This window comes from Erinaceus europaeus, chromosome 19 (assembly GCF_950295315.1).
Source record: "Erinaceus europaeus chromosome 19, mEriEur2.1, whole genome shotgun sequence".
Taxonomy (NCBI): domain Eukaryota; kingdom Metazoa; phylum Chordata; class Mammalia; order Eulipotyphla; family Erinaceidae; genus Erinaceus; species Erinaceus europaeus.
Window position 1 is genome coordinate 2,172,194 of NC_080180.1, and position 26,619 is coordinate 2,198,812.

General features: G+C 61.4%; 1 protein-coding gene across 1 annotated transcript in view; it reads right to left on the reverse strand.

The window, feature by feature from the left end:
* Positions 1 to 690: 690 nt before the first annotated feature.
* Positions 691 to 26,619, reverse strand: part of PTPN14 (protein tyrosine phosphatase non-receptor type 14) — a 58,474-nt gene continuing 32,545 nt past the window's right edge. The window contains exons 9-18 of the mRNA XM_060178436.1: positions 26,291 to 26,373; positions 21,225 to 21,282; positions 17,948 to 18,026; positions 12,621 to 13,777; positions 8,507 to 8,641; positions 7,058 to 7,276; positions 4,648 to 4,776; positions 3,702 to 3,936; positions 1,652 to 1,815; positions 691 to 855 (exon numbers count right to left, since the gene is read on the reverse strand). Coding sequence (XP_060034419.1) covers positions 727 to 855; positions 1,652 to 1,815; positions 3,702 to 3,936; positions 4,648 to 4,776; positions 7,058 to 7,276; positions 8,507 to 8,641; positions 12,621 to 13,777; positions 17,948 to 18,026; positions 21,225 to 21,282; positions 26,291 to 26,373 — 2,388 coding nt within the window. The 3' untranslated portion in view covers positions 691 to 726. The remainder of the gene's footprint in view (positions 856 to 1,651; positions 1,816 to 3,701; positions 3,937 to 4,647; positions 4,777 to 7,057; positions 7,277 to 8,506; positions 8,642 to 12,620; positions 13,778 to 17,947; positions 18,027 to 21,224; positions 21,283 to 26,290; positions 26,374 to 26,619) is intronic.

The window sequence follows — 26,619 nt, forward strand, 5'->3', positions numbered from 1 at the left end:
AGTCTGTCTGTGCACGTTCAGCTCGGGGGAAAAACAAAAAAAGACGCAGCGAGGAAGCAGGCGCGTGGGACACTGCTGAAGGTCCAGGCCGGGAACACGGCACGTGGGGAGGGGGCAGAGGCCTGCACGCGACGTGTGTGGGCACCAACACGGAGACATCCAGAGCCGCAGCCCACGAGGGCACAGGAAGAGAGAGACCAGGCAGAGACACCGCACTGGAAGGACACTGGAAGTGGCCTCCGTCTCTCGCCTGGAGGCCCAGGCTTGGCTTCTGGGGTCCTCAGTGGGCTCGGGGGTGGCAGCCCCAGCCACTCCTCTGCCCCCATGTATCCCTTCCGGTGACTTGGTGATTGATGGCAGCTAGCACAGCCCAAACCATCAGGCTATCAAGACACAAGGTGGAGAGAGGATGGCGTCTGGTGTCCTGCAGCCCAGGCGTCGACCACCACGGCCATTCCGGAAGAGCTCGTTCATCTTTGGTTCGCACAGAAACGGTCAACCTGATGGGGCGGCTCTCGCCCCTGGGTCCCCAAGGCCCTGCAGACCAGCTGTTATGTCAGGGCAGTGGTGTTCTGAGGCCTTACGAGTCAGTCCCGAGGGGGGACGGGGGGGGTGGGCGGGAGGAAATAAATTATCCGGTATGAAACAGCCCTCGCCGGGTTGAGGACTGGGGAGCCGTCCGCGTTCATAGGTGGACGTTGTCGGGGTCTGGGGTCCGGGGCGGGGTTAGATGAGCCTGGAATTCTGCAGGAACTGGAGCAGCACCTGGTAGACGAACTGGTACTGGGCCACCGTCTGCACCATGAACATACGCTGCTCACGCAGCAGACGCAGCATCGCCGGCACCTCCACCTTCTGGGGACAGAGGGACAGAGGGACAGCTGAGGGACACCCTGGGTCCTCCCTCCCTGGGGCCTGAGCTCTCCCGGCCTCTGTGAGGTTTCACACGCAGACCTGGCCATCGGGGACGGGCAGCTCCCTGGACGGCAGCAGGGTCCTTGCACTGCCTGCTCCATCTCTCTCAGAGAGGAAGACAGAAGATGGGGGGGGGGGGGCGGGGAGGCCGCCGTGGGCTGGCACTGCCCCTGCCCCTGGAGGAGTCCCTGGCTTCACCCCCCCATGCCACCTACAGGGCATGACACGGGAGGGACACCCCCTGGCTGGCACATGCCACTTGTTTGTCCCCAGGGACACCTGCCAGGCGTCAGGACATGTTCCAACAAGGTCGGAAGTGAAAGCCGGGGCCGGGCAGTGGCGTCCACAAGGATCCAGGTTTGAGCCCCCAGCTCCCTGCCTATGGGGGGGGGGGGGAAGCTCCACAAGCAGTGAAGCAGGTCTGCGGGTTGTCTGTCTTTCTCCTTCTCTATCCCCCCTCCTCTCTCAATGTCTCGCTGTCCTGTTCAATAAAATGGGGAGGAGAGGCCGCCCGGAGCAGGTTCATAGTGTAGGCACTGAGCCCCGCAGGTAAGCCTGGAGACAGACAGGCAAACAAACAAAACCCTGGGCCCACAGGGACGGAAGGCAGCCCCCCAACATCAGCCACCCTCCAAGCAAACACCCAGGCAGGGGGTGGAGACACTGCCCTGGGTGCACAGCCGCACCTGCTGGGAGAGCACTGCCGGGAGAGCACTGCCGGGAAGGCAGGACTCACCTCATCGTGCTCCAGGCAGTAGATCATGAGCTCGGCCAGGATGAGGACGCCGGTCCTGCCCACGCCCGCACTGCACTGCACCACTATGGGCGGCGGCCAGCCCCGCCCGTGCTCCAGCATGCTGTTGGTGTGGCGGCGCACAGACTGCACCTCCTCCAGGTAGGCTGCGGGTGGGCGGGCGGGCAGGCGGTCAGTGCGGCCGGGGGACACTGAGAACGCCGAGCGGCCCCGGGCCCCAGCCGGCACCAGCCAGCACCAGCCGTGCCCAGGAGACCTCGTTCTTGGAGTCTAAGTGTCTCTGTGAGAAGCCCGCTTTCCAATTACGAGAAGCCAGAACTCCCACCTTCTGCTCCCCCCCAAAAAAAGATTTTTGGTTCCTACTCCAGAGGGGGAGAGATGTTAGAGGAAGATGACCAGAGGGCTCTAAACTCCAACTCCATCAGGACCCGGAGAGAGAAGAGGGGGAAAAAGGAGGGGCATTCGGAAGTAGCAACAGGTGCAGGTGTGACTCAGAAAGGAAGAGAAGGCGGGGCCGTAGGGGAAATGGGCAAATATGTACAATAGAGAGAGTTCTAGAAATAATAGTCAACCCATATCTTGGCCTTGGGAGAACCACTGTTTCCAGGGGAGTTTCCAGGGGAGGGAGTGGGGACACAGAGCTCTGGTGGCGGGAATGGTGTGGAATTATACCGCTGTCACTGTACAATTTTGTAAATCAGTATTAAAGCACTTATTAAAAAAAAAAAAAACTCAACACCTCCAAATAAATGCAAAAAAGAAAAGAAGACAGACATGCAGTGCAGCCTGTTTCCCAGCTGGGTTCTAGATGATCCCCCCCCTTTCCTGGAAGCCATGTGTGTGGGTGAATGGGGTCACCGCGAGCCCCTCCCTCCCAATGTCAGCCCAGCAGAGCCCCAAGGGGGCAGGAGAGGAAAGTGAGGGCCACGCCTGCCTTGCCTGGCCCCCCAGTTGTCTGCATCCACGTTACTCAACCCCAAAACAAAGCCGACCAGACAAAGTCAGGTGCCAGGAGTCGAGCGGTAGCGCAGCGGGTTAAGCACATGTGGCGCCAAGCGCAAGGACCGGCCTGGTTCGAGCCCCCGGCTCCCCACTTGCAGGGGAGTCGCTTCACACGCAGTGAAGCAGGTCTACAGATGTCTGTCTTTCCTCCTCTCTGTCTTCCCCTCCTCTCTCCATTTCTCTCTGTCCTACCTAACAACAATGACGGCAATAACAACAAGGGCAACAAAAGGGGAAAATAGCCTCTGGGAGCAGTGGGTTCCAGTGCAGGTACCGAGCCCCAGCGATAACCCCAGAGGCAAAAAAAAAAAGGGGGGGGGGAGTCAGGTGCCCTTGGAGCGGTGCGGCAGTTGGCTGGGGAGAGACTCCCATGGTGCTTAGCACCAACCAGAGGTGACTCTGCAAGCTTCAGCGCTGGTGACTCCCCTCCCTCTCAACTCCTGTGAGGCCCTGGAGGTGTGTCTTGTCTGTCTGTCTGTCTGTCTCTCTCTCTCACAGGAGTTTGACCATCTTCAGTCTTTTTTTATGACTGGCTATTGGCAGTGCCAGGGATCGCACCCAGGACCTCTCGCCTGTGCCTGACTGACTTCGCTTGCAGTTTCAAGGCTCCCCAGCGCTGTCGCGGGGAAACAACAGCCGAGGCCCAGCTCGAGGGAGGGCCACGCTTCTCCCGGCTTCCACTGACTGTGCGAAAGGTGACATACTAGAGGACATGGGCTGGTCTTCTCTCTTCTCCGCGGTGGAGAGGGAGCCAGACGTGCGCGCCCTCCACCCTCCATCCATCCAGCTACCTGTCCGTATCTCTCTATCCATCCACCTGCCCCTTTCTACCTATCCAGTCCGTCTGTCTATATCTGCCTGCTCATTCTATGTTATCCCGCATCATCTACCAGTTTACACGTCGGTCTATCCATCTTGTGCGTGATGCCGGGATCCAACGTGACCACAGTCCTGTCGCCTAGGAGAAACCTACCTGGCCCTGTTTCACGCCCCGAGGGGTGGTGGCCAGCCCCAGCCGAGGGAGACTTACACAGGAAGCCCTGGATGTCCTCCGGGCAGCCGTGGTCGGGCCAGTCCGTGTACTGCAGGTGCCACACGGTCCTTTCCTGCCCGGACAGAAGGTGCTTAACCTTCAGGCCCGTGGTGGCGTAGCAGCCAGAGTCCGTGCGGAACTTGGTGGTCACCTTGAACTTGCCGTAGGTGCCCGAGCTGTGTCTAGAGCCCAGCTTAGGCCAGTACCGGTGACTCTTGGTGCGTCCGCCCTCCTGAGTCAGACAGAGAGCGGGAGGTCGGATGGGGGGGACGTGCTCGGTGGGGAGGACACGCCACAATGACGAGCCGGCAGTGGACGCATGTCGGACGCACGTCAGATGCCCTCCCTCCCTGCGAGCTGCTGCCCTGAGGGAGCGGAACCCAGGAAGCCCACCCTGGGGGAGGGGTGTCTGGACTCCCCGAGGTGCCAAGGCTGCCCACTGGCTCCAGGCCACCTCCCTGTACCTGGCGGCCGGCTGTCCCCTCACAGTCTCTGCCTGCCCAGCCCAGGCGGAGCCAGTCTGAGAAGCCCTGAACCTGCTGCTGGCTGGACCCTCTCCCTACCATGAGCCGGCGGTTCTAAGGGTCAGCCTTCTCAGAGGCTAAGGGCTCACAGACTGGAGATCCTGGGGGCAGGGGTGGGATGGGGGTGCAGGGGGGTGAGGAGGGGAGAGCAGTGCACAGATTGGGGGGTGTGTGGCTGAGAATACCACAGACCCAGGGCTCTCGGCGCCAGGCACAGGAGTGGAAGCGGGCTAGGGGAGGGGTCACTCCTGCCTCTCAGACGGGGAGGGGGGGGGGGAGGTTAGCGGCAGGGGAAGGGGAGTGGAAAGCGGCTGTGCGGTCGTCAGAGGGGAAAGCCCGCCGGTGAGGAAGAGAAAGCTGGTGCCTGCCCGGGAGAAGCTGCCCACCGGGACCCCCCCATCCCGCCCTCGTCCCCTTACCTCCTCCGCTGTGACCATGGCGATGACATTGGCACCCTGCTCCCACACCATCTGCCAGAAGTCGTGGCAGGTGTGTGGCAGGGGCCCCTGCGTGGCTATGTAGTGCCACTCAGCGCCGCCGACCACCACCTGGAACCGAGCACAGGCCCGCTGAGCTGCACGTGGCCGGCAGAATCCCGGAGGCTCCACCTCACGGCCGCGCGGGCAGGGCTGGGGTAGGGCCTGGCCAGGGCTTCCAGTTCCATCCCTGGCACACACACCCACACCAGCCGAGGGATCCAACGCACTCTCTCTCTCTCTTTCATTATTTTTATTATCTTTATTTATTGGATAGAGACAGCCGGAAACTGAGAGGGGAGGGGGAGACAGAGAGGGAGAGAGACAGAGACACCTGCAGCCCTGCTCCACCACTTGTGAAGCTTTCCCCCTGCAGGTGGGGACCAGGGGCTCAAACCAAGGTCCTTGCACACTGTAACCTGTGCGCTCAACTAGATGCTACACCATCCAGCCCCCAGGGTGTGCCTGCACTCCCTCCCTCCCTCCCTCCCTCCCTCTCTCTCTCTCTCTCTCTCTTTTTTTTTACCCTTCAGGGTTATTGCTGGGCTCGGTGCCTGCACCATGAATCCACCGCTCCTGGAGGCCATTTTTCCCCCTTTTGTTGCCCTTGTTGTTGTAGCCTCGCTGTGGTTTTAATTGCCATTGTTTATGTCGTTCGTTGTTGGGATAGGACAGAGAGAAATGGAGAGAGGAGGGGAAGACAGAGAGGGGGAGAGAAAGACAGACACCTGCAGACCTGCTTCACCGCCTGTGAAGTGACTCCCCTGCAGGTGGGGAGCCGGGGGCTTGAACCGGGATCCTTAGGCTGGTCCCTGCGCTTTGTGCCACGTGCGCTTAACCCACTATGCTACCGCCTGACCTCCCCCTTCTCTCTCTCCCCAACTCCCTCTCACTCTCTCTCTCCTCTCTGCCTCACATGAAATTCTCCTATGTCATAAATGGAATCAATCTTTTTTTAACTTTATTTATTATTAGATAGAGACAGAGAAATTGAGAGGGGAGGGGAAACAGAGAGGGAGAGGGACAGAGAGACGCCTGCATGCCTGCTTCACGACTCATGAAGCGTCCCCCCTGAAGGTGGGGACCAAGGGCTTGAACCTGTGTCCTTGTGTGTGCTAACTGGGCTCCCTACCACATGCAACATGGTGCAGCCCCTGCTAAGCTGACCACTCTTAAAGTCTGTGCAATCTTAGGAGCTGTGCCCTGGGCTCAGGTCCCTGCCACCGCTGAGGTGCTGCATGAACAGCACCATGGTACCAGTGTCCCAACCCGCGACAGTCTGAAGCTGTTGCGAGTATTAGTGGAAATGTCCAGGCAGGCATGGAGGTAGCCAGGCCTGCCACTGTGGGCCATGTTTCTGTGTTTGCAGGAACCCAGGCTTCTGAGACTTGGGTAGAATGGGGCCAACCTATCAGATCCCAGCCTCCACCACGGGGAGACGGCATGCTGGCTGTCCTTCAGCAAAGGAGCCTCCTGCACTGCTGTTGGGAGTGTCAGTGGGTCCAGCCCCTGTGGAGAGCAGCCTGGAGAACTCTCAGAAGGCTAGACGTGGACCTGCCTTATGACCCTGCAATTCCTCTCCTGGGGATAGATCCTAAGGAACCCAACACACCCATCCAAAAAGATCTGTGTACACATATGTTCTTGGCAGCACAATCTGTAATAGCCAAAACCTGGAAGCAAGCCAGGTGTCCAACAACAGATGAGCGGCTGAGCAAGTTGTGGTCTATATACACAACGGAATACTACACAGCTATCAAAAATGGTGACTTCACCTTCTTCAATTTCTCCTGGATGTAACTTGAAGGACTCATGTGAAGTGAGATCATCCAGAAAGAGAAGGAAGAATATGAGATGATCTCACTCATGGACAGAAGTTGAGAAGCAAGAACAGAAAGGGAGACACACAGCAGAATCTGGACTGGGTCTGGTGTACTGCACTTCAAAGTCAAGGGTCCTGGGCGGGGAGAGGGGGGACTTTCAGGTCCTGGTGCCTAGGCTGGCGGGGGCGGGGGGGGGGGGAGAAGAGTGTTTTGCAGAGACTGAAAAATTTTACACAGGGATCAATAACTGTATTTACTGCTGACGGTAAACGGTTCATCCCCCCAGTTAGAGAGAGATGGGGGGAGACCTTCAGGGTCAGTGAGCAACGCTGGCCACGTGCCAAGCCCTCTGAGTCTGCAGACCAGTGGCCCTGGACACAGGCCCGTGGGCTGCAGGCCGCCCAGACCACAAAAGCAGACGGGATCCCCTTCCAGAGAGCGGCTGAGACAGGCGCTGAGCTCCCGGGAGCACGGGCTGACCCGTCAGCCGCGGAGACCCTCCCCCCTCCCCTCCCCTCCCCTCCCCTCACCTTGATGTGGGAGGCATTGATGTAGCCGGTGCTGTTCTCCTTGGTGGGCACCAGCCGCACGCGGTTGTCCTCGTAGGGAACCACCTCTCGAACGCGGCCGCGCTCGGCGTTCTCGGGCAGGGCCGCTGTGCTGAAGGCGCCGTTGGCCTTCTTCTTGGGGATCTGCTCGTATTCGGTGAACACCATCCCCTCCTCCAGCCTCTGCTTCAGGGCCCGGAACTGCAAGGGACAGGCCGCGGCTCAGGCCCCCAGCTCACCGGAGACGCGGGGGAGGGACTTCCAGACACTTTCCGCCGCCGCTGACCCGACTGCTGAAGCCCCCTCATTCGGCAACGTCCCCCCCCACTCATCCCTCACAGGGGACTCGCTGCCGGGCTGGTCGCAGTTGACGTTCGTCTGGACCGCGTGCCTCTGATGGTCTACGGTCCTGGTGACGAGGTCATGCATGCCAGCGTCCTTTATGCAGGCACAGCTGCTTTACAGAGCTGACCTGTAAGGCCGTCTGATGGTGGCCAAGCTCTCTAGTTCCGCAGATCAAACCCCCAGTCTCTGTCCCCCAGGGTCAAGCCTCAAGTCACCATAACTCAACACTATTTAAGAAAGATGGCGGTGGGGGGGAGGGCGGTAGCACAGCGGGTAAAGCACACGTGGCGCATAAGGATCCCGGTTCGAGCCCCCGGCTCCCCGCCTGCAGGGGAGTCGCTTCACAGGCGGTGAGGCAGGTCTGCAGGTGTCTGTCTTTCTCTCTCCCTCTCTGTCTTCCCCTCCTCTCTCCATTTCTCTCTGTCCTATCCAACAACGATGACATCAATAACAAAAAAAAAAACAAGGGCAACGAAAGGGAATAAATAACTAAATAAATATTTTTTAAAAATTTAAAGAAAAAAAAAATGGCGCCATCTCCCTGAAGTCCCTCCTGGCTCTACAAACATCCTAACCCTTCCCAGGTTCTCACAGAGGTGGAAAAGCCCCATTGTGATCTGCTCTCTGTAGCATGTCAACCCCTAACAGCAGGGGCTGGAAGGAAAGACATTTTTCTCTGAGGGAAAACGTCCATGTTTCCAAAGCCCTTTGCTCTGCAGAAGGCCGGGGCCGCGTTTTATAGCCCTGGGGGAGGGAGGATAGCCTGGGAAGAGTGCTGTGATCGCACAGGGACACAGTGCTTCATGAGGGTCAGCGGCCTGGGGAGCTCCAGTGACTTGTTTCCTTGCTTGGCAGAAAAATACAAATAATTAAAATACGTAAACGAGAAAAAATAGGAACCGGGCCCTAAGTCATGATGACTTGAGCAAGCGCACAGGGCTTCCCGGAGGGCTTCCCGGAGGGCACTTCGCCCGGAGAGAGGACGCGGGGCGCTGGTGAGAGCAGACACAGCCGGCTCAGGCCTGAGAAGCCCTTCTCGGACGGACGAACGTGGCGGTGGCTGTCTGTCCACAGGGCGGCACTTACCCTGTCGTCCATGGGGACACGGGCTCCGCCGTCTTCCCGCCCTGAGACCCGGGCCACCGGGACCCCGTTGAGGGCCGCCAGCATCAGCGGCCGCTTTGGGGCCTCCAGACTTGTCATCCTCTGTTTCTCCAGGTTCTTGGGGCAAGAGAAGGAAGGTTCTGTGAGCCCGGTGCCGGGGACGGACTGCGAACCCCCGGCCAAGGGACACGGACGCCGCCCCCCCCCCTCCTGAAATGCCCCAGGGACAGGTCCTCCAGGAGACAGAAGGAGGAAGGGGGAGGATGGAGGGAGAAGCAGAGATCAAAGGCGCCCACCCAACACCCACCACGAGGAGGCGTCACCCATGCTGTGCTAGGGAGAAAGGGGCTGATGGCGAGAAAGGGAGTTTCAGTGACATCTAAGGGTGGGCCTCCTGCAGACAGACGGATACACTCGGCCAGGACACAGCTCAGGGAGAGAGCGTCTGCCTGACCACGTGCCAGGCCCTGGGTTCAAGACCAGCACCACCAGGGAGCACCATGCACAGCACTAAGGCAAGCTTTGCGGATGGTGGCAGGGTCTCTCTCTCTCTCTCTTGCCCCCTTCTCTAGAAATCTTTCAAAATTGGGCGTGAAGACAGCATTGTGGTTCTGGCCCCGGGGACGTTGGGGGACAGGTGGTCCCAGGTCCCTGGCTGGGGGTGCTCCAAGCCCTGGCCCTGCACCCCAGGGGCGGCTAAGGACAGGTGGTCCCGGGTCCCGGCTGGTCCGACACCCAGGGGCAGGGGTCCCGGGTCCCAGCTGGTCAGAGACCCCCAGGTAGATGGGGACAGGGGTCCGGGGTCCCAGCAGGTCCAACACCCAGGGGTAGATGGGGGCAGGGGGTCCCGGGTCCCCGCAGGTCAAAGACCCCGCGGCAGGTGGGGGCAGGAGTCCTGGTCCCGGCTGGTCAGAGACCCAGGGGTAGATGGGGGCACGTGGTCCCGGGTCCCGCCTGGTCAAAGACTCCAGGGTGGCTGGCAGGAGTCCCGGGTCCCAGCAGGTCCCACACCCAGGGGCACGTGGTCCCGGGTCCCAGCGGGTCTGACACCCAGGGGCAGGTGAGGGCACGTGGTCCAGGGTCCCAGCTGGTCAGAGACCCCCGGGATAGATGGGGGCAGGGGTCCTGGGTCCCAGCAGGTCCAAGACCCCAGGGGCAGGTGAGGACATGTGGTCCGGGGTCCCAGCAAGTCAGAGACACCAGGGGCACGTGGTCCCAGGTCAGGGTTAGTGGGGGCACGTGGTCCCGGGTCCCAGCAGGTCAGAGACCCCTGGGGCAGGGCAGGTGGTCCCGGGTCCCAGCAGGTCAGAGACCCCCGGGGCAGGGCAGGTGGGGTCCCGGGTCCCAGCAGGTCAGAGACCCCCGGGGCAGGGCAGGTGGGGTCCCGGGTCCCAGCAGGTCAGAGACCCCCGGGGCAGAGCAGGTGGGGTCCCGGGTCCCAGCAGGTCAGAGACCCCCGGGGCAGGGCAGGTGGGGTCCCGGGTCCCAGCGGGTCAGAGACCCCTGGGGCAGGGCAGGTGGTCCCGGGTCCCAGCGGGTCAGAGACCCCCGGGGCAGGGCAGGTGGTCCCGGGTCCCAGCGGGTCAGAGACCCCCGGGGCAGGGCAGGTGGTCCCGGGTCCCAGCGGGCCAGAGACCCCCAGAGGCAGGTGGTCCCGGGTCCCAGCAGGTCAGAGACCCCCGGGCAGGGCAGGTGGCCCCGGGTCCCAGCAGGTCAGAGACCCCCGGGGCAGGGCAGGTGGGGTCCCGGGTCCCAGCGGGTCAGAGACCCCCGGGGCAGGGCAGGTGGGGTCCCGGGTCCCAGCAGGTCAGAGACCCCCGGGGCAGGGCAGGTGGTCCCGGGTCCCAGTGGGTCAGAGACCCCAAGGTTAGTGGAGGCAGGTGGTCCCGGGTCCCAGCGGGTCAGAGACCCCAAGGTTAGTGGAGGCAGGTGGTCCCAGGTCCCAGCAGGTCAGAGACCCCCGGGGCAGGGCAGGTTGTCCCGGGTCCCAGCGGGTCAGAGACCCCCAGAGGCAGGTGGTCCCGGGTCCCAGCAGGTCAGAGACCCCTGGGGCAGGGCAGGTGGTCCCAGGTCCCAGCGGGTCAGAGACCCCCGGGGCAGGGCAGGTGGGGTCCCGGGTCCCAGCAGGTCAGAGACCCCCAGAGGCAGGTGGTCCCGGGTCCCAGCAGATCAGAGACCCCCAGGGCAGGGCAGGTGGTCCCGGGTCCCAGCGGGTCAGAGACCCCCGGGCAGGGCAGGTGGTCCCGGGTCCCAGCAGGTCAGAGACCCCCGGGACAGGGCAGGAGGTCCCGGGTCCCAGCGGGTCAGAGACCCCAAGGTTAGTGGAGGCAGGTGGTCCCGGGTCCCAGCAGGTCAGAGACCCCCGGGGCAGGGCAGGTGGCCCCGGGTCCCAGCAGGTCAGAGACCCCCGGGGCAGGGCAGGTGGGGTCCCGGGTCCCAGCGGGTCAGAGACCCCAAGGTTAGTGGAGGCAGGTGGTCCCGGGTCCCAGCGGGTCAGAGACCCCCGGGGCAGGGCAGGTGGCCCCGGGTCCCAGCAGGTCAGAGACCCCCGGGGCAGGGCAGGTGGGGTCCCGGGTCCCAGCGGGTCAGAGACCCCCGGGGCAGGGCAGGTGGTCCCGGGTCCCAGTGGGTCAGAGACCCCAAGGTTAGTGGAGGCAGGTGGTCCCGGGTCCCAGCGGGTCAGAGACCCCAGGGTTAGTGGGGGCACGTGGTCCCGGGTCCCAGCAGGTCAGAGACCCCTGGGGCAGGGCAGGTGGGGTCCCGGGTCCCAGCAGGTCAGAGACCCCCGGGGCAGGGCAGGAGGTCCCGGGTCCCAGCGGGTCAGAGACCCCCGGGGCAGGGCAGGTGGTCCCGGGTCCCAGCGGGTCAGAGACCCCCGGGGCAGGGCAGGTTGTCCCGGGTCCCAGCGGGTCAGAGACCCCCAGAGGCAGGTGGTCCCGGGTCCCAGCAGGTCAGAGACCCCTGGGGCAGGGCAGGTGGTCCCAGGTCCCAGCGGGTCAGAGACCCCCGGGGCAGGGCAGGTGGGGTCCCGGGTCCCAGCAGGTCAGAGACCCCCAGAGGCAGGTGGTCCCGGGTCCCAGCAGATCAGAGACCCCCAGGGCAGGGCAGGTGGTCCCGGGTCCCAGCGGGTCAGAGACCCCCGGGCAGGGCAGGTGGTCCCGGGTCCCAGCAGGTCAGAGACCCCCGGGACAGGGCAGGAGGTCCCGGGTCCCAGCGGGTCAGAGACCCCAAGGTTAGTGGAGGCAGGTGGTCCCGGGTCCCAGCAGGTCAGAGACCCCCGGGGCAGGGCAGGTGGCCCCGGGTCCCAGCAGGTCAGAGACCCCCGGGGCAGGACAGGTGGGGTCCCGGGTCCCAGCGGGTCAGAGACCCCCGGGGCAGGGCAGGTGGTCCCGGGTCCCAGTGGGTCAGAGACCCCAAGGTTAGTGGAGGCAGGTGGTCGCGGGTCCCAGCGGGTCAGAGACCCCCGGGGCAGGGCAGGTGGCCCCGGGTCCCAGCAGGTCAGAGACCCCCGGGGCAGGGCAGGTGGCCCCGGGTCCCAGCAGGTCAGAGACCCCCGGGGCAGGGCAGGTGGTCCCGGGTCCCAGCAGGTCAGAGACCCCCAGAGGCAGGTGGTCCCGGGTCCCAGCGGGTCAGAGACCCCCGGGGCAGGGCAGGTTGTCCCGGGTCCCAGCGGGTCAGAGACCCCCAGAGGCAGGTGGTCCCGGGTCCCAGCAGGTCAGAGACCCCTGGGGCAGGGCAGGTGGTCCCAGGTCCCATCGGGTCAGAGACCCCCAGAGGCAGGTGGTCCCGGGTCCCAGCAGATCAGAGACCCCCGGGGCAGGGCAGGTGGTCCCAGGTCCCAGCGGGTCAGAGACCCCCAGAGGCAGGTGGCCCCGGGTCCCAGCAGGTCAGAGACCCCCGGGGCAGGGCAGGTGGTCCCGGGTCCCAGTGTGTCAGAGACCCCCGGGGCAGGGCAGGTGGTCCCGGGTCCCAGCGGGTCAGAGACCCCCAGAGGCAGGTGGTCCCGGGTCCCAGCGGGTCAGAGACCCCCGGGGCAGGGCAGGCGGGGTCCCGGTCCCGGCGGGTCCGACCCCCGGGGGCGGGCGGGGGTCCTCACCCGGATCATCATCTCGCGCTCGATGATGCTGTCCTCCAGGGAGAACATCTCGGACACCGGCCGCTCCCGCACCTGCTCCCTCTTGACCCGCTCGCGGCCGCTGGCCAGGTTGGGCTCCGAGATGGACGGGCCGAGGGCGGCCGGCGGGTCGGGCCGGGGGGCGCTGGGCGGCCGGGGGGGCCCGGCTCGCGGCGCGCGGGGGTGCGGCAGGCCGGGGGGCGGCCCGGCGGGGTCCGGCCGCAGCGCGCCGTTGCTCACGCTCTTGCGGGGCCCGGGGTAGTCGGGCGGCGGGCGGCGGGGCAGGCGCGCCAGGGCGGCCAGCAGGCGGGCTCCGTGCGGGTCCGCGGGCGCCCCCTGCGGGTCCTCGTCGCTGTCGCTGCTGTGGATCAGCACGGTGGCGTCCGAGGGCGCCCTCTGGTGGCGGGCGGGCGGCGCGGCGGGCCGGGCGGGCGGCGGCGGGGCGCGGGCGGCGGCGGCGGCGGCGGGGAGCTCGGCCGGCAGGGGGCGCTGCGGGGCGCGGGCCTCCTGCACCTGCAGCGAGCGCAGCCGCACGGGGGCGCTGTCGCCCTGGAAGGTCTGCACGGCCAGCTGCACCTTGCGGGTCACCAGGTCGGGGCTGCTGCCCCCCGCGGCCCGCGGGCGCGGCCCGGCCAGGTCGGGGGTGCTGGCGGCGGGCCGGGGGCGCGGGTAGGGCGGCGGCGGGCGGGGGCCGTGCGGGGCGGGCGCGGGCGGCGGCAGCAGGTGCGCCAGCTCGGGGGTGCTGACCGTGTGGCAGCCGGGCGCGGCCGGGCGCCGGGGGCCGCGGGGGTCGCCGGGCGGGCGGGGGGCGGCCCCGCGGGGACCCCCGGGCGGCGGGCAGGGGCGGCGCACCTCGGGGTGGCTGGCGGCCAGCGGCCCCCGGCCCGGCAGGCTCAGGGTGCGCGGCGAGCGGCCGTGGGTGGCCGGGCAGCCCCGCGCCAGCTGCCGCACGACCGTGTCGTAGTCGGGGGTCGGGCGGTAGGACGGCAGCAGGGCGCCCAGCCGGGGGTCGCCGGGGAGGCCGGGGCTCGAGGCCCGCGGGAGGCTCTGCACGCTGCACACGCTGCCGCCCGGCCACGCCAGGTCCAGGCTGCTGCGCGACGGGCAGCAGAAGGCGTCGTCGGCCGCGAAGATGCTGTCTGCGGGGGGAGCGCGGGCTGAGCGGGGGCGGGCGGGCGGGAGCCGGGGGACAGGGAGCCGGGGGACAGGGAGCCGAGCCCACGGGGCAGGGAGCCGGGGGACAGGGAGCCGGGAGCCCACGGGGGACAGGGAGCCGGGGGACAGGGCGCCGGGAGCCCACGGGGGACAGGGAGCCGGGGGACAGGGGGCCGGGAGCCCACGGGGCAGGGAGCCGGGGGACAGGGGGCCGGGAGCCCACGGGGGACAGGGAGCCCGGGGACAGGGAGCCGGGAGCCCACGGGGCAGGGAGCCGGGGGACTGGGGGCCGGGAGCCCACGGTGCAGGGAGCCGGGGGACAGGGAGCCGGGAGCCCACGGGGCAGGGAGCCGGGAGCCCACCGGGGGGACAGGGAGCCGGGGGACAGGGAGCCCGGAGCCCACCCAGGGGACAGGGAGCCGGGAGCCCACGGGGCAGGGAGCCGGGGGACAGGGGGCCGGGGGAAAGGGGGCCGGGAGCCCACAGGGGACAGGGAGCCGGGGGACAGGGAGCCGAGCCCACGGGGCAGGGAGCCGGGGGACAGGGAGCCGGGAGCCCACGGGGGACAGGGAGCCGGGGGACAGGGGGCCGGGAGCCCACGGGGGACAGGGAGCCCGGGGACAGGGAGCCGGGAGCCCACGGGGCAGGGAGCCTGGGGACTGGGGGCCGGGAGCCCACGGTGCAGGGAGCCGGGGGACAGGGAGCCGGGGGACAGGGAGCCCGGAGCCCACCCAGGGGACAGGGAGCCGGGAGCCCACGGGGCAGGGAGCCAGGGGACAGGGAGCCGGGAGCCCACGGGGCAGGGAGCCGGGAGCCCACGGGGGACAGGGAGCCGGGAGCCCACGGGGCAGGGAGCCGGGGGACAGGGAGCCGGGAGCCCATGGGGCAGGGAGCCGGGAGCCCACCCGGGGGACAGTGAGCCGGGAGCCCACCCGGGGGACAGGGAGCCCAGAGCCCACCCAGGGGACAGGGAGCCGGGAGCCCACAGGGGACAGGGAGCCGGGAGCCCACCCGGGGGACAGGGAGCTGGGAGCCCACGGGGCAGGGAGCCAGGGGACAGGGAGCCCGGCAGCCCACCCGGGGGACAGGGAGCCGGGAGCCCACCCGGGGGACAGGGAGCCCAGAGCCCACCCGGGGGCAGGGAGCCGGGAGCCCACCTGGGGGCAGGGAGCCGGGAGCCCACCCGGGAGGCAGGGAGCCGGGAGCCCACCCGGGGGACAAGGAGCCGGGAGAGAGCCCACTTGGGCGTGTAGTGCCAGGAGGGAGCCCATCCCCCCCAGGGAACTCAGAGCCAGGAAGGAGCCCACCCCCCCAGGGGATGCAGAGCCAGGAGGGAGCCCACTCAAGGGGCACAGAGCCAGGAGGAAGCCCACCCAGGGGTGCAGTGCCAGAAGGGAGTCCACGCTCCACAGGGACTCGGAGTCAGGAGGGAGCCCACCCCAGGTATGCAGAGATAGGAGGGGGCTCTGGGGGGTGGGAAGCAGGGACCCCCAGGGGCGGGGCACTGAAGCGGATCCCCGGGAATGGCCCAGAGAATGCCCCCAGAATAGTGTTCAGCCCCCCATGGCCTATAGAACTGTTATCGCAACAGCCCTCCCAAGGGGTATGGAACCAGGAGGGTCCTCACTGGGGGGCGGGGACCCCAGGGGAAGGAAGCTGAAGCAGCTTCCCTGGAATGGAGCACAGAGCAGGCCCCACAACAGCCCCTCAGAACATAGCCCCAGAAATGCCCTCCTATAGAGCATCCCCCCCCAAGAAACAGCCCTGAAGAGCAGGCCCTGAGAACAGCTCCTCACAACGACCCTCCTGAGGACAACACCCCTGACTCCTGGAGCCTTTCCCTCCAGAGCGCACACGCTGCCACGTGCAAGGACCCAGGTTCCAGCCCCACCCTGGCCCCTCCACCCGTAGGGGGAGCTTCCTAAGCGCTGAGGCAGGACGGCAGGTCTGTCTTACACTATGCTGACAGAACAAAACAAAAAAACCCAGAAGGCTGCCAGGAACCAGGGATTCAAGCAGGCACCAAGCTCCAGCATTAAGTTGGGCAGAAAAGGGGGGGAGGGGGAGAAGCAGGAAAACAAAAAAAAGGACCCTGGAGCTGACCCTCCTGGATGGCCAGGGTGGAGACCCAGGGGAGAGGGAGCCCAGGCATAGCAGTGCCTTCTCAGCAGCGGCAGCACAGGGCAGCTGCCCCCAAGCCGCTCCTGCAGGACCGGTCTCCCCAGGGCGGTGGACTACAAGCTAGTCCAGTCAGCAAACTGATTTTTCTTTTTCTTTCTTCCTTTCTCTCTCTTTTCTCGCCTCCAGGACCATCACTGGGTCTCAGTGCCTGCACTACAAATCCACTGCTCCTGAAGGTGAATTTTTTCCCCATTTTTGTTGCCACTGTTATTACTGTTGTTTTTATTGCTGTAGTTGTTGTTGGATAGGACAGAGAGAAATAGAGCGAGGAGAGGAAGATAGAGAGGGGGAGAGAAAGACAGACACCTGCAGACCACCTGTGAAGCGACTCCCCTGCAGGTGGGGAGCCAGGGGCTCGAACCGGGAGCCTTGTGACGCTGATCCTTGTGCTTTGCGCCACGTGCACCTTACCCCCTGCACGACTGCCCGGCCCCCAGCAAGCAGATTTCTAAGGGGCAGTCCATGCCAGGTCCCCCGTAGTTCTCAACCCGCCCCCAAAGAAGGCAGTTTCTGGTCCCAATACTTTTCAGGGGGCCTCGGTGCCCATGTCCATATTAGAGACTTGCATGGGAAGGAGAGAGAGAGAGAAAGAGAGAGAGAGAGAAAGAGAGAGAGAGAGGCAACCAGGTCCAGGTGAGGACACCAATCCAGGGCCTGCCCACGGGAGCCAGCAGTACAATGGCTAGAGCTGCAGACTTGCAAGCCCAAGGCCCCCAGTTCCAGCCTCTGCATCGTTTGGGCCATTCATGAATTAAATCTTAAATTCTTTTTAAAAATCATTAAAAAAAAAAAAAAGCACCGGGAGTCGGGCAGTAGTGCAGCGGGTTAAGCACAGGTGGCGCGAAGCACAAGGACCGGCGTAAGGATCCCGGTTCGAGCCCCCGGCTCCCCACCTGCGGGGGAGTCGCTTCACAGGCGGTGAAGCAGGTCTGCAGGTGTCTGTCTCTCTCCCCCTCTCTGTCTTCCCCTCCTCTCTCCATTTCTCTCTGTCCTATCCAACAACAACGACATCAACAACAACTACAACAACAATCAAAAACACCGAGGGCAACAAAAGAGAAAATTAAAAAAAAAAAAAAAAAAAAAGCACCGTTTCCTGAAGCCAGTGGCCCCCACTGTCCCGGACTTGACGAGGAAGTCAGAGCAGGTGGCTTGGTGCAGGGCCTGCCCGCACCCAACGTCCACTCCTCCCCTCTTGGCAGGGAGCCGGCATGATGGGCAGGAGTCAGAAAGAAAGGCCCGGGACAGGGGCTGGGTGGCGGTGCACCTGGTTGAGCGCACGTTACAGTGCACAAGGACCCAGGTTCAAGCCCCAGGTCCCCACCTGCGGGGGATAAGCTCTGTGAGTGGTGAAGCAGGGCTGTAGGGGTCTCTCTCTCTTTATCTCCCCCTCCCCTTTTGATTTCTCTTTGTCTCTATCCAATAACAAATAAATAAAAATAGACAAACAGATTTAAATAAATTTTAAAAAGAGAGACCCAGGAGACAACCTCCTGGCTGGCCCTTCCTTCCAGTGTCAATGAGTGAAAAGTGCTGAGGGTCCGACCTGTGGGGTTTCTCCTCATACAGCCCTTGTTGGGGGCAGTTGGGCTGAAATTCGGTTTTGTTTTCCCTGAATTTTGCAGCCAGTGTTTAAGGAAGATCAGCTTCCTCTTCTCTGAGGAGGTAACAGGAGCACAAGGACGTGGGGCACAGGGGAGGGTATGAAGGGTCCTGGGGGTTCTCTCCTGCCATCCTGGACACCTGTGCTCTGTACCCTGTCAGCACGAGCAAAGAGAGTGGGCCTGGCGGTCACTCTCCCCGGAGCCCACCAGGAAAGGACAGGGAGGGGACCCCTGTCGCCTTCTCTCCCCCCACCCCCATCCATCTCTTGGCAGTCAGCTCCTGGGAACCGTGTTCCCCCGGGGAGCAGGGCCTCAGTGACCTGCAGCAGGAGATGTGCCCAGTGCCCGTCACCCCGCCCACCCGGTTACCTTGGGAGGCGTGTGTCTCCAAGCAGAGCTCTCCGCACTGCACGTGCATGGGCGGCAGGATGTAGGGCTGCTGGCAGGGCTGGAACAGACAGAGGGGCCAGCTCAGACCACCGGCTCCAGGATGCCAGGCCCACTCTGCCGTCTGCTCCCCAGCTTTACAGGGAGAGAGGCAAGACAGGCTCAAGGAGAGAGAGAGAGAGACAGGCTCCAGTCACATGCCGTGTGAGAATGTCCAGGAACCCCATCTCAGCACCTCAGGCCTTAACGGCCACAAGCTTGCATGACCCCTGGCCAGAGCATTCTGCAAGGCCGGCAGAGAGCCATGAATCCTCAGACAGACCGGTGACCACGGAGCCGCCCGCCAGCGGGTGCCAGGTGTGAGCGAGGGGCTCACACTGCCGGCCACTGCGGCCGTGGAATCTGCCGAGATTCTTCGGGGAGGAATGTTCCTCTGGGTGCTGACTAGCGGGGGTCTCCCTCCCTTCTCAGTGGGGCCGTCTTCCCACCGTCCTGCAGGATGAACTGCCTTAGAGCTCCTCTGATCCTGATGACAAACTCCTAAGGGACAAGGGGCCCGATGGGCAGGGACGCACGCTGACCCCCATGTTTTCAGGACCTCACCGGACCTGCAACAGCGGTGCTCTCTGCCGCACCCAAAACAGAGGGGCCTGGAGGAGGAGTCTGTTGTGCCCTCCTCCTCGGGGTGGGGGTGGGGGACACAGACAGAGGGAGGGGGCTCTGGCTTCTCTCCCTCCCGGGCTGTGGGCTCTCCCTGGCAGAGCCGTGCTGTGGCCTGAGTCCATGTCCCCTCGCAGGTGGACAGGCTCTGGCCCTCAAGCAGTGCCCCAGGAAGACCACCCCCTCGGCCATCACTTTCCACGGGGCTCAGGCTCAGTCTGTGGCCTTCTGCTGCCCTGAGGAGCCACCTGGCCCTCTCCCTGCCCACCACGGACCGGTCTCACAGCCTCTGAGGAGTCTCAGCCTCCTGTCAGTCAAACCCAAGCCCCTCTGCCCCCAACATTATCCATCCTCTTTATCAAGAGGCTGTCTGCTTTATATACTTTTTTCTTTTTCTCTTTTTAATTTTTTTTAAATATTTATTTATTCCCTTTTGTTGCCCTTGTTTTATTTTTTATTTCTTTAGTTGTTACTGTTGTTGTTGGATAGGACAGAGAGAAATGGAGAGAGGAGGGGAAGACAGAGGGGGGAGAGAAAGACAGACACCTGCAGACCTGCTTCACCGCCTGTGAAGCGACTCCCCTGCAGGTGGGGAGCCGGGGGCTCGAACCGGGATCCCTACGCCGGTCCTTGCGCTTTACGCCACATGCGCTTAACCCGCTGCGCTACGGCCCGGCTCCCAGAGTTATTTGTTGGGGCCTGATATCAGCATCGTGAATCCACTACTCCTGGCAGTCATTTTTTTCCTTTCTTTTTTCTTTTGACAGCACAGAGAGAAATTAGAGAGGAGGGGAGAGAGAGAGAGAGGGAGGGATAGAGAAAGACAGACACCTGAAGACCCGCTTTACTGCTTGTAAAGCAACTCCCCTGCAGGCTCGAACCCAGACTTTGGCACATAGTGATCTGTGAGCTTAGCTGACTGCACCACCATCGCCCGCCCACCCCCCACCTTTATGTTTTTCTAAAGAGTTTTGGTGCTAAATCACTCCATGTCTGTAAACCCCCTACCTTCCTGCTGGATGGTTTGAAAATCACCTGCGTCTCACAAGGCAGGAGAAATCCGCCACAAGCCATTCTGCCCTCCTACCTCCCCTTGATCTGGTTTTTTAAAAGGAAAAATAATCCAGGAAGCGTCTGACTTTATGAACAGGCAAAAGCGTTCAGGCAGAGGCTGAGAGAGTGGCCTCTCTGAACACATCCCAGGATCAGCTCTCCTGTGAGAGGCAGGGTTCTAGCTCCTTCTGTCACAAGCCGAATGCCACAGGACCCAGGCAGCAGAAGCCCGACCATGTGGTGGGTGCTGGCAGTCGGGCCAAGGAAACAGTATATATAAACAAAAGAACTCATTTATATTATCGTAGAAACTTGAAGGAACTACAAACAAACAAGCAAAACCAATAAAACTGAACGGCCTCACGTTTCAATCAGATTAGCTTGGTTCTACATCTTTAAAATGTCATAATCTAAAACAATTATGACGTAAACAAAGATCAAGGAAACCAAGTCCTCTCGCATATGTGATGTGCTCACATAACCCGCAATGCCATCTCAGAAGATGCACGCTGAGAAAGCAGTGGTTCCCTTAGTCACAAAGAGAACTGCTTTTGAAAAAGTGACTTAAAAAGTACAAGTGGGGAGTCAGGCGGTAGCGCAGCGGGTTAAGCGCAGGTGGCGCAAAGCGCAAGGACCAGCATAAGGATCCTGGTTCGAGCCCCCGGCAGGGGAGTCACTTCACAGGCGGTGAAGCAGGTCTGCAGGTGTCTGTCTTTCTCTCCCGCTCTCTGTCTTCCCCTCCTCTCTCCATTTCTCTCTGTCCTATCCAACAACGACGACATCAATAACAATTAAAAAAAAAAAAAGGGCAACGAAAGGGAAAACAAATGTTTTTTTTAATTTTTTAATTAAAAAAAAAAAGTACATGAGAGGGTTGGTTCTTTGGGCTTAAAATTCAAGAGCCGGTCAACCCTCCCCAGCCAGGACTTCTCCGGAGACCACCCACTGGGCCCTGGGCTAGCTGGCTCCTTGGAAAAGCATTCTCGGGTGGGGCCAGGCGGAAGCGCACCTGGTTAACTGGGTGCACTAGGACCCAGGTTCAAGCCCCTGGTCCCCACCTGCAGGGGGAAACTTCACGAGTGGTGAGGTAGGGCTGCAGGTGTCTGTCTCTCTCCCTTTCTATTTCCCCTTCCCCTCTCAATTTCTCTGTCTGTATCCAATAATAAGTAAATAAGAAATTTTTTAAAAAGAAAAGAAAAGATTCCCTGGTGAGGGTATGGAGTGCCATGAGGACGGAGGACTGGAAAACCATTTGTAGAATTGGAAACAAAAGACATGTCTACACACAACGCCTAGGAACAGGGTCGGAACCCATGGGGCAGGGGCAGATCTCTGTGCGCTGGGGGGGGAGGGGAGGGGTGCGCACGCCCACAGAAATGCCCAGCCCCGAGAAGTGATGGATAAAGCCAACGGACACGTCTCTCATTGTCCCTCCAAGCCCTCAGCAGGCCTCTCCCGGCACCTCCCCCTTCAAATCCACAGCCCCTTTGCCATGGACAGAGCCCTCCACCCCACCCCAAGACTCAACGGCAGGGGCTCTCCTTACCAGAGAGGAGCGGCTCCAGGTGGGCTGGCGTCTGATGGGAGGCGGAGAATTTGACTGTCTATATGAAGAGTTAAAAAACACTGGTCATTCCATGTCCCTGACACGGTAGAGGGCACGGCAGACGAGAGGGAGAAGAGAAAGGGTTACACACACACACACACACACACACACACACACACACACACACACACACACACACACACACACAAACAGAAAGACTCCCTCTACCCTAGGCAGAAACACCACTTTTTTTTTTTGCCTCCAGGGTTATTGGTGGGGCTCCTGGAGGCTATTATTTCCCTTATTGTTGTTGCCCTTGTTGTTTATCATTGTTCTTGTTGTTGTTCTTGTTATTGCTAGATAGGACAAAGAGAAATGGAGAGAGGAGGGGAAGACAGAGAGGGGGAGAAAAGGCAGACACCTGCAGACCTGCTTCACCGCCTGGGAAGCGACTCTCCTGCAGGTGGGGAGCCGGGGGCTGGAACTGGGATCCTTACACCAGTCTTCGCGCTTGGTGCCATGTGCGCTTAACCTGCTGCGCTACTGCCCGGCCCCCTAAACAGCACTTCTTTCTGCACAGTGAGGCCAAGAGCAGAGAATGCTGGTCCTCAGTCTTCTTCCTCTTCTCTGGGGTACCTGCTCCAGCACGAGTCATACAGAGTAGCATGGAGAGCAAAGCTTATTTCTCTTTTGAATTTTTATTTGTGATGTTTCTACTTGGAGAAATTGACTGAGGAGACAGAGAGGGAGCAAGAGAGACATCTGCAGCACTACTTCCACACCTGCAAAGCTTCCTGCCTGTAGGTGGGGACCCAGGGCTTGAACCTGGATTCTTGAGCATTCTAACATGTGTGCTCAACCAGGTGCTTTTCCAGTGAGCCCCTCCAAACTCATTTCTAAACATGATGGGAGGAAGCTGGTCAGACAGAGAAATGTCACCAGAATCACAGGACTTTTTTTTTTTTAAGTGTGTCCTCTGTTCCTTTGCATTCTGTAAAATCTTTCATGATGAAACGATATAAGAAATATTTTTTTCGTTTGTATATATTTCTAAATCTTTATATTCATTTTTAGAAATACAGCTTTTAATAGATGCCGTCCGAAGACCACAAAAGGATGGTTCAACTTAAAATAATACCTATTACAAACATGTATCTCACAGGCCCTTTCCAGGCTGAGAGGCAATATTTTTTTCTTTCTTTTTTTTGGCCTCCAGGGTTATTGCTGGGACTCCCAGAAACTTCTTCAAGGAAGTTCATCTACGCCGATGACATCTGCTGTGCAACTCAGGCATCCAAGTTTGACATCCTCGAGGAAACACTCACGAAAAACATGTCTCTGATATCTGATGACTGTAAAAAATGGCGACTAATCCCTAGCACTGCAAAAACGGTATCATCTGTTTTCCATCTACACCATGCCTCGGCCTCGCGTGAGCTTAATGTGCAGCTTGGCGATACGAGAATCCGGCATGAAGCCCAGCCAGTCTATCTTGGTGTTACTCTCGATCGCACTCTGTCATTTCACGAACATCTCATAAAAACTGCAGCAAAGGTGGGCGCGAGGAATAACATCACTGCAAAACTGGCCAGCTCCTCATGGGGCGCGAGCGCTTCCACACTGCGATCATCCTCTCTGGCATTATGCTATTCCACTGCAGAATACTGTGCCCCAGTATGGTTCCGTAGCCCCCATGTCCACTTGGTCGATTCCAAATTATATTCCTCCATGAGGATCATTTCTGGAACCATCCGTTCCACCCCGGTTCCATGGCTGCCAGTTCTTAGCAACATCGCCCCACCAGATATTCGTCGGGATGCGGCATCATCTAAGTTCATTTCCCACGTCTACGCTCGACCGGACCTGCCAATATACGCGGAGATCTTCGCCCACCCTGTCCAACGCTTGACGTCTCGTCATCCAATCTGGTCTCCTACGCCTACACTGAACTTCTCTGCTCCAGACTCTTGGAAACAGAGTTGGCAGTCAGCTGAGGTCAAGAACAAACACCTCATCACAGACCCCTGCGAGCGTCAACCGGCTTTGACCTAGCACGTTATGATTGGGCCCTCCTCAATCGCTATCGAACAGGCCATGGCTGGTGCGCCGCTATGTTCCATCGCTGGGGAGCCAGAGACGACCCGAACTGCCCCTGTGGCTCCAGACAGACTATGACCCACATAGTCAACGACTGCCACCTCTCCAGATTCAAAGGAGGTCTCGAAACTTGACATCAGGCTCAACCTGACGCTGTTGACTGGCTACGGAAGCAGGGCAAACGCTAGAAGGAGAAGTGCCTGCATGATGAATGCACTTCTCCCAGCTGCCATTTATCAAACACCCCTCCCCTTTTCTTAATTTGATAGGACTGAGAGAAAATGAGAGCGGAGTGGGAGACAGAGAATAAGAGACAAAGACAGACACCTGCAGACTTGCTTCACGGCTCATAAAGCGTTCCCCCTGCAGGGGAGGAGCAGGGGCTCGAACCCAGGTCCTTGTGTGTGGTAATGTGTGTGCCACCTCCCAGTCTAGGATCAACATTCTTTATGGAGATGAACGTGGGCAGAGCATCTCAAACTATTTTGCCAGGTCTTGAGAACTACAATCTGAGGGTCTTTGAACAATAGGTCCCCACATGCCAGACACCATATTCTCTCTGTTCCTCCATGAAAGGATAAAATGACAATAACAAGAAAAGCAGCCCTGGGGCAGGCAGAGTCCTGTGCCTGCCCACCCCCCCCCCCACCCGCAAAGCTCACAGTCCACTGAAAGACCTCGCCTCCTTCTGAGCATCCAGCCTTCCAACCTGAGCCATGACAGTGTTCTCTTCATGAACCGATGGTCTGGCCTGTGACAACTGGTCAGTCAGACCTGCCCTCGGCCCCTCCCTCTCCCCAGCGTCTCCCGGGAGCTATGGCGGCCATCGGCACAGCCTCCCCGTCTGGGGAATGCTTGGGGACGCACAGGGCTCCCCTGAGGCAGAAACGTCCCAAACTGTGGTAAGAAAGAAGTGCCCCGGCCAGAGCCCCACCCTGATCTCAGTCTCACTGAGATGCTGGCTGGCGGGGCAGAAAACACCCAACCAGGAACTTTGGAAACTCGGCACTTTTGCTCAGAAGGGACATCTGCTGCGAGGAGGCTGCGGGCAGCCGGAAGATGGACATTGACAGCCACGTCGCAAAAGCTGTTGTCTCATTCAGCCCCAGAATCAGCAAGAGAGTCCTGGGTAATGCAGAAGGTAAGGTGGGTGGGCCAGCGGGAAAGTGACTAGCGTGTGTGTGTGTGTGTTTGTACGTGTGTGCACACGTGTACGTGTGTGCACGTGTGTACAGGTGTGTTTAAGTGTGTGCATGTGTGCACGTGTTTGTGCATGTACGTGCTTGTGTGTGTACGTGTGCTGTGTGTATGTGTGTATGAGTGTGTACGTGTGTGCACTGTGTGTACATGTGTGTGCATGTGCATTTAAGTGTGTGCATATGTACGTGTGCTTGTGCATGTGTGTATGTGTGTACGTGTGTGTGTGCGCGCGTGCCTCCTGAGGGTGGGCCTGTGCCGTCCCGAGTACAGATGCAGCTGTGGGCTGCACACAGGTGCGTGCGCGTGTGCTCATTTAGTGAGCAGCACCGCGTGTGCATGGATGGGAGAGGAGACTCAGCGCAGGGGCCCAGCTACAGGTGCCTCAGGCAGGATCTCCGGAGGAGAGCAAGTCAGCCTGTGGCCACAATGCCACGCGCGCATGGGCGTGTGCTAGCACATGTGGACTAAGCGTGTGTTTGCATTGCACGAGTGTGCTGACATGTGCTATGTGAGCAAGCATGTCTTAGCATGTGTCTACAGTACTGTGTGTACCCCGTGTGCATGTGTGAGGTAAGCACAATTTCTCTTTTTTATTTTTTTGTATTTATTTATTTTCCCTTTTGTTGTTCTTGTTGTTTATCGTTGTTGTTATTTGCTGTCATTGTTGTGGGATAGGACAGAGATGGAGAGAGGAGGGGAAGACAGAGAGGGGGAGAGAAAGACAGACACCTGCAGACCTGCTTCACCGCCTGTGAAGCGACTGCCCTGCAGGTGGGGAGCCGGGGGCTCAATCCGGGATCCTTACTTCAGTCGTTTCGGGATCCTTACTTCAGTCCTTGTGATCCTTACTTCAGTCCTTGCGCTTTGCGCCACCTGCACTTAACCCACTGCACTACTCCCGACTCCCGCCCAATTTCTCTTGACCTAAGTCCCCAGCAGGCCTGACATGGGCAAACGCCCCTCCAGCCTCTGACCACGGCTGAGGTCAACACCGGGCTGTGGCCGGGGGCGGGGGGCAGAGAGGCGGGGTGGGCTGGGTGCGCCGGGTGGGTTCCGCAGCTGCTGGGTGGGGGCAGGCAGGTCGGCTCAGCCCAGAGGAGCCACAGAGAAACTGCCGGCCAATCTTCATCCGGGTCCTCTGAGCCCAATTAAGGCTCCGGGCCCGGCCAGGACTCTGCCTTTGAAGGCGGTGCCGGGGGCAGCCTGTGCCCTGCACACACCCATCAGGCGCCTGCTCCCCTCGGGCTCCCTTCATCCTCCTGTCTCCACACGTTCAATTTAACTCACCTGCCTGCCCCCCAGAACCCTCCCTCCCCAGTCCCTGCTCACTCACTGAGTGCCCTGACCTGACCCCAGGCTCACACAGGGCCCCCGGAGCCCCGCGGCGGACATGACAGCTCACCCTGCCTTTCAAGTCTGCAGGAGCCCACCCTCCTTCTGGCACGGGGGCACCCTGCCTGCCGCGCACAACTCAGTTCCCAGCACTCAGGGCAGAGGTGACGGCACCTGCCCCGGGCTGATCTGTGACAGTCTCCCTGCAGACTCCACCACAGCCCCTCATCAGACCACCAGCTCCTCCAGCTGCCACTGCCACGTCCCCTCCTGTTTCTGCAAAGACGGATGAAGACAGAGAGAGAGTGAAAGAGAGGCGAGGGCCACAGCACCCCAGAATCGCCCGGATGTGGGGGGCCCCCCCGAGGATGGAACCGGGCTCGTGCGGCTACACCTCTGGTGAGCAGGCCCCCGGGGGTGAAGGCAGGACGACTTACTCGGTGCAGATCTTGTTCTGCTTGTAGAATTTGTGCCGTGTGGTGAACAGCCGGGAGATGTACTTGGCGTTCTCTATGTCGTCCTGGAAGAGAGGCCAGAGCACAATGGCCATGTGTGTGTTCAGGGCGGGGGGACACAGCCCCGGGCTGCACCCCAGCACAGCAAGCCCCAGGATGGGTGCAGGTGGGCGGCCACCGGTGAGCATGACCACTGTGAACATGACACAGGCCACGGGCTCTCCCACGTGGTACAGCAAGGCGGCAGCCAGAGTGAGGTCAGGGGAAAAGAGGCGCTAGACAGCACAGGCCGTGCACGAGGGCTCAGCTGA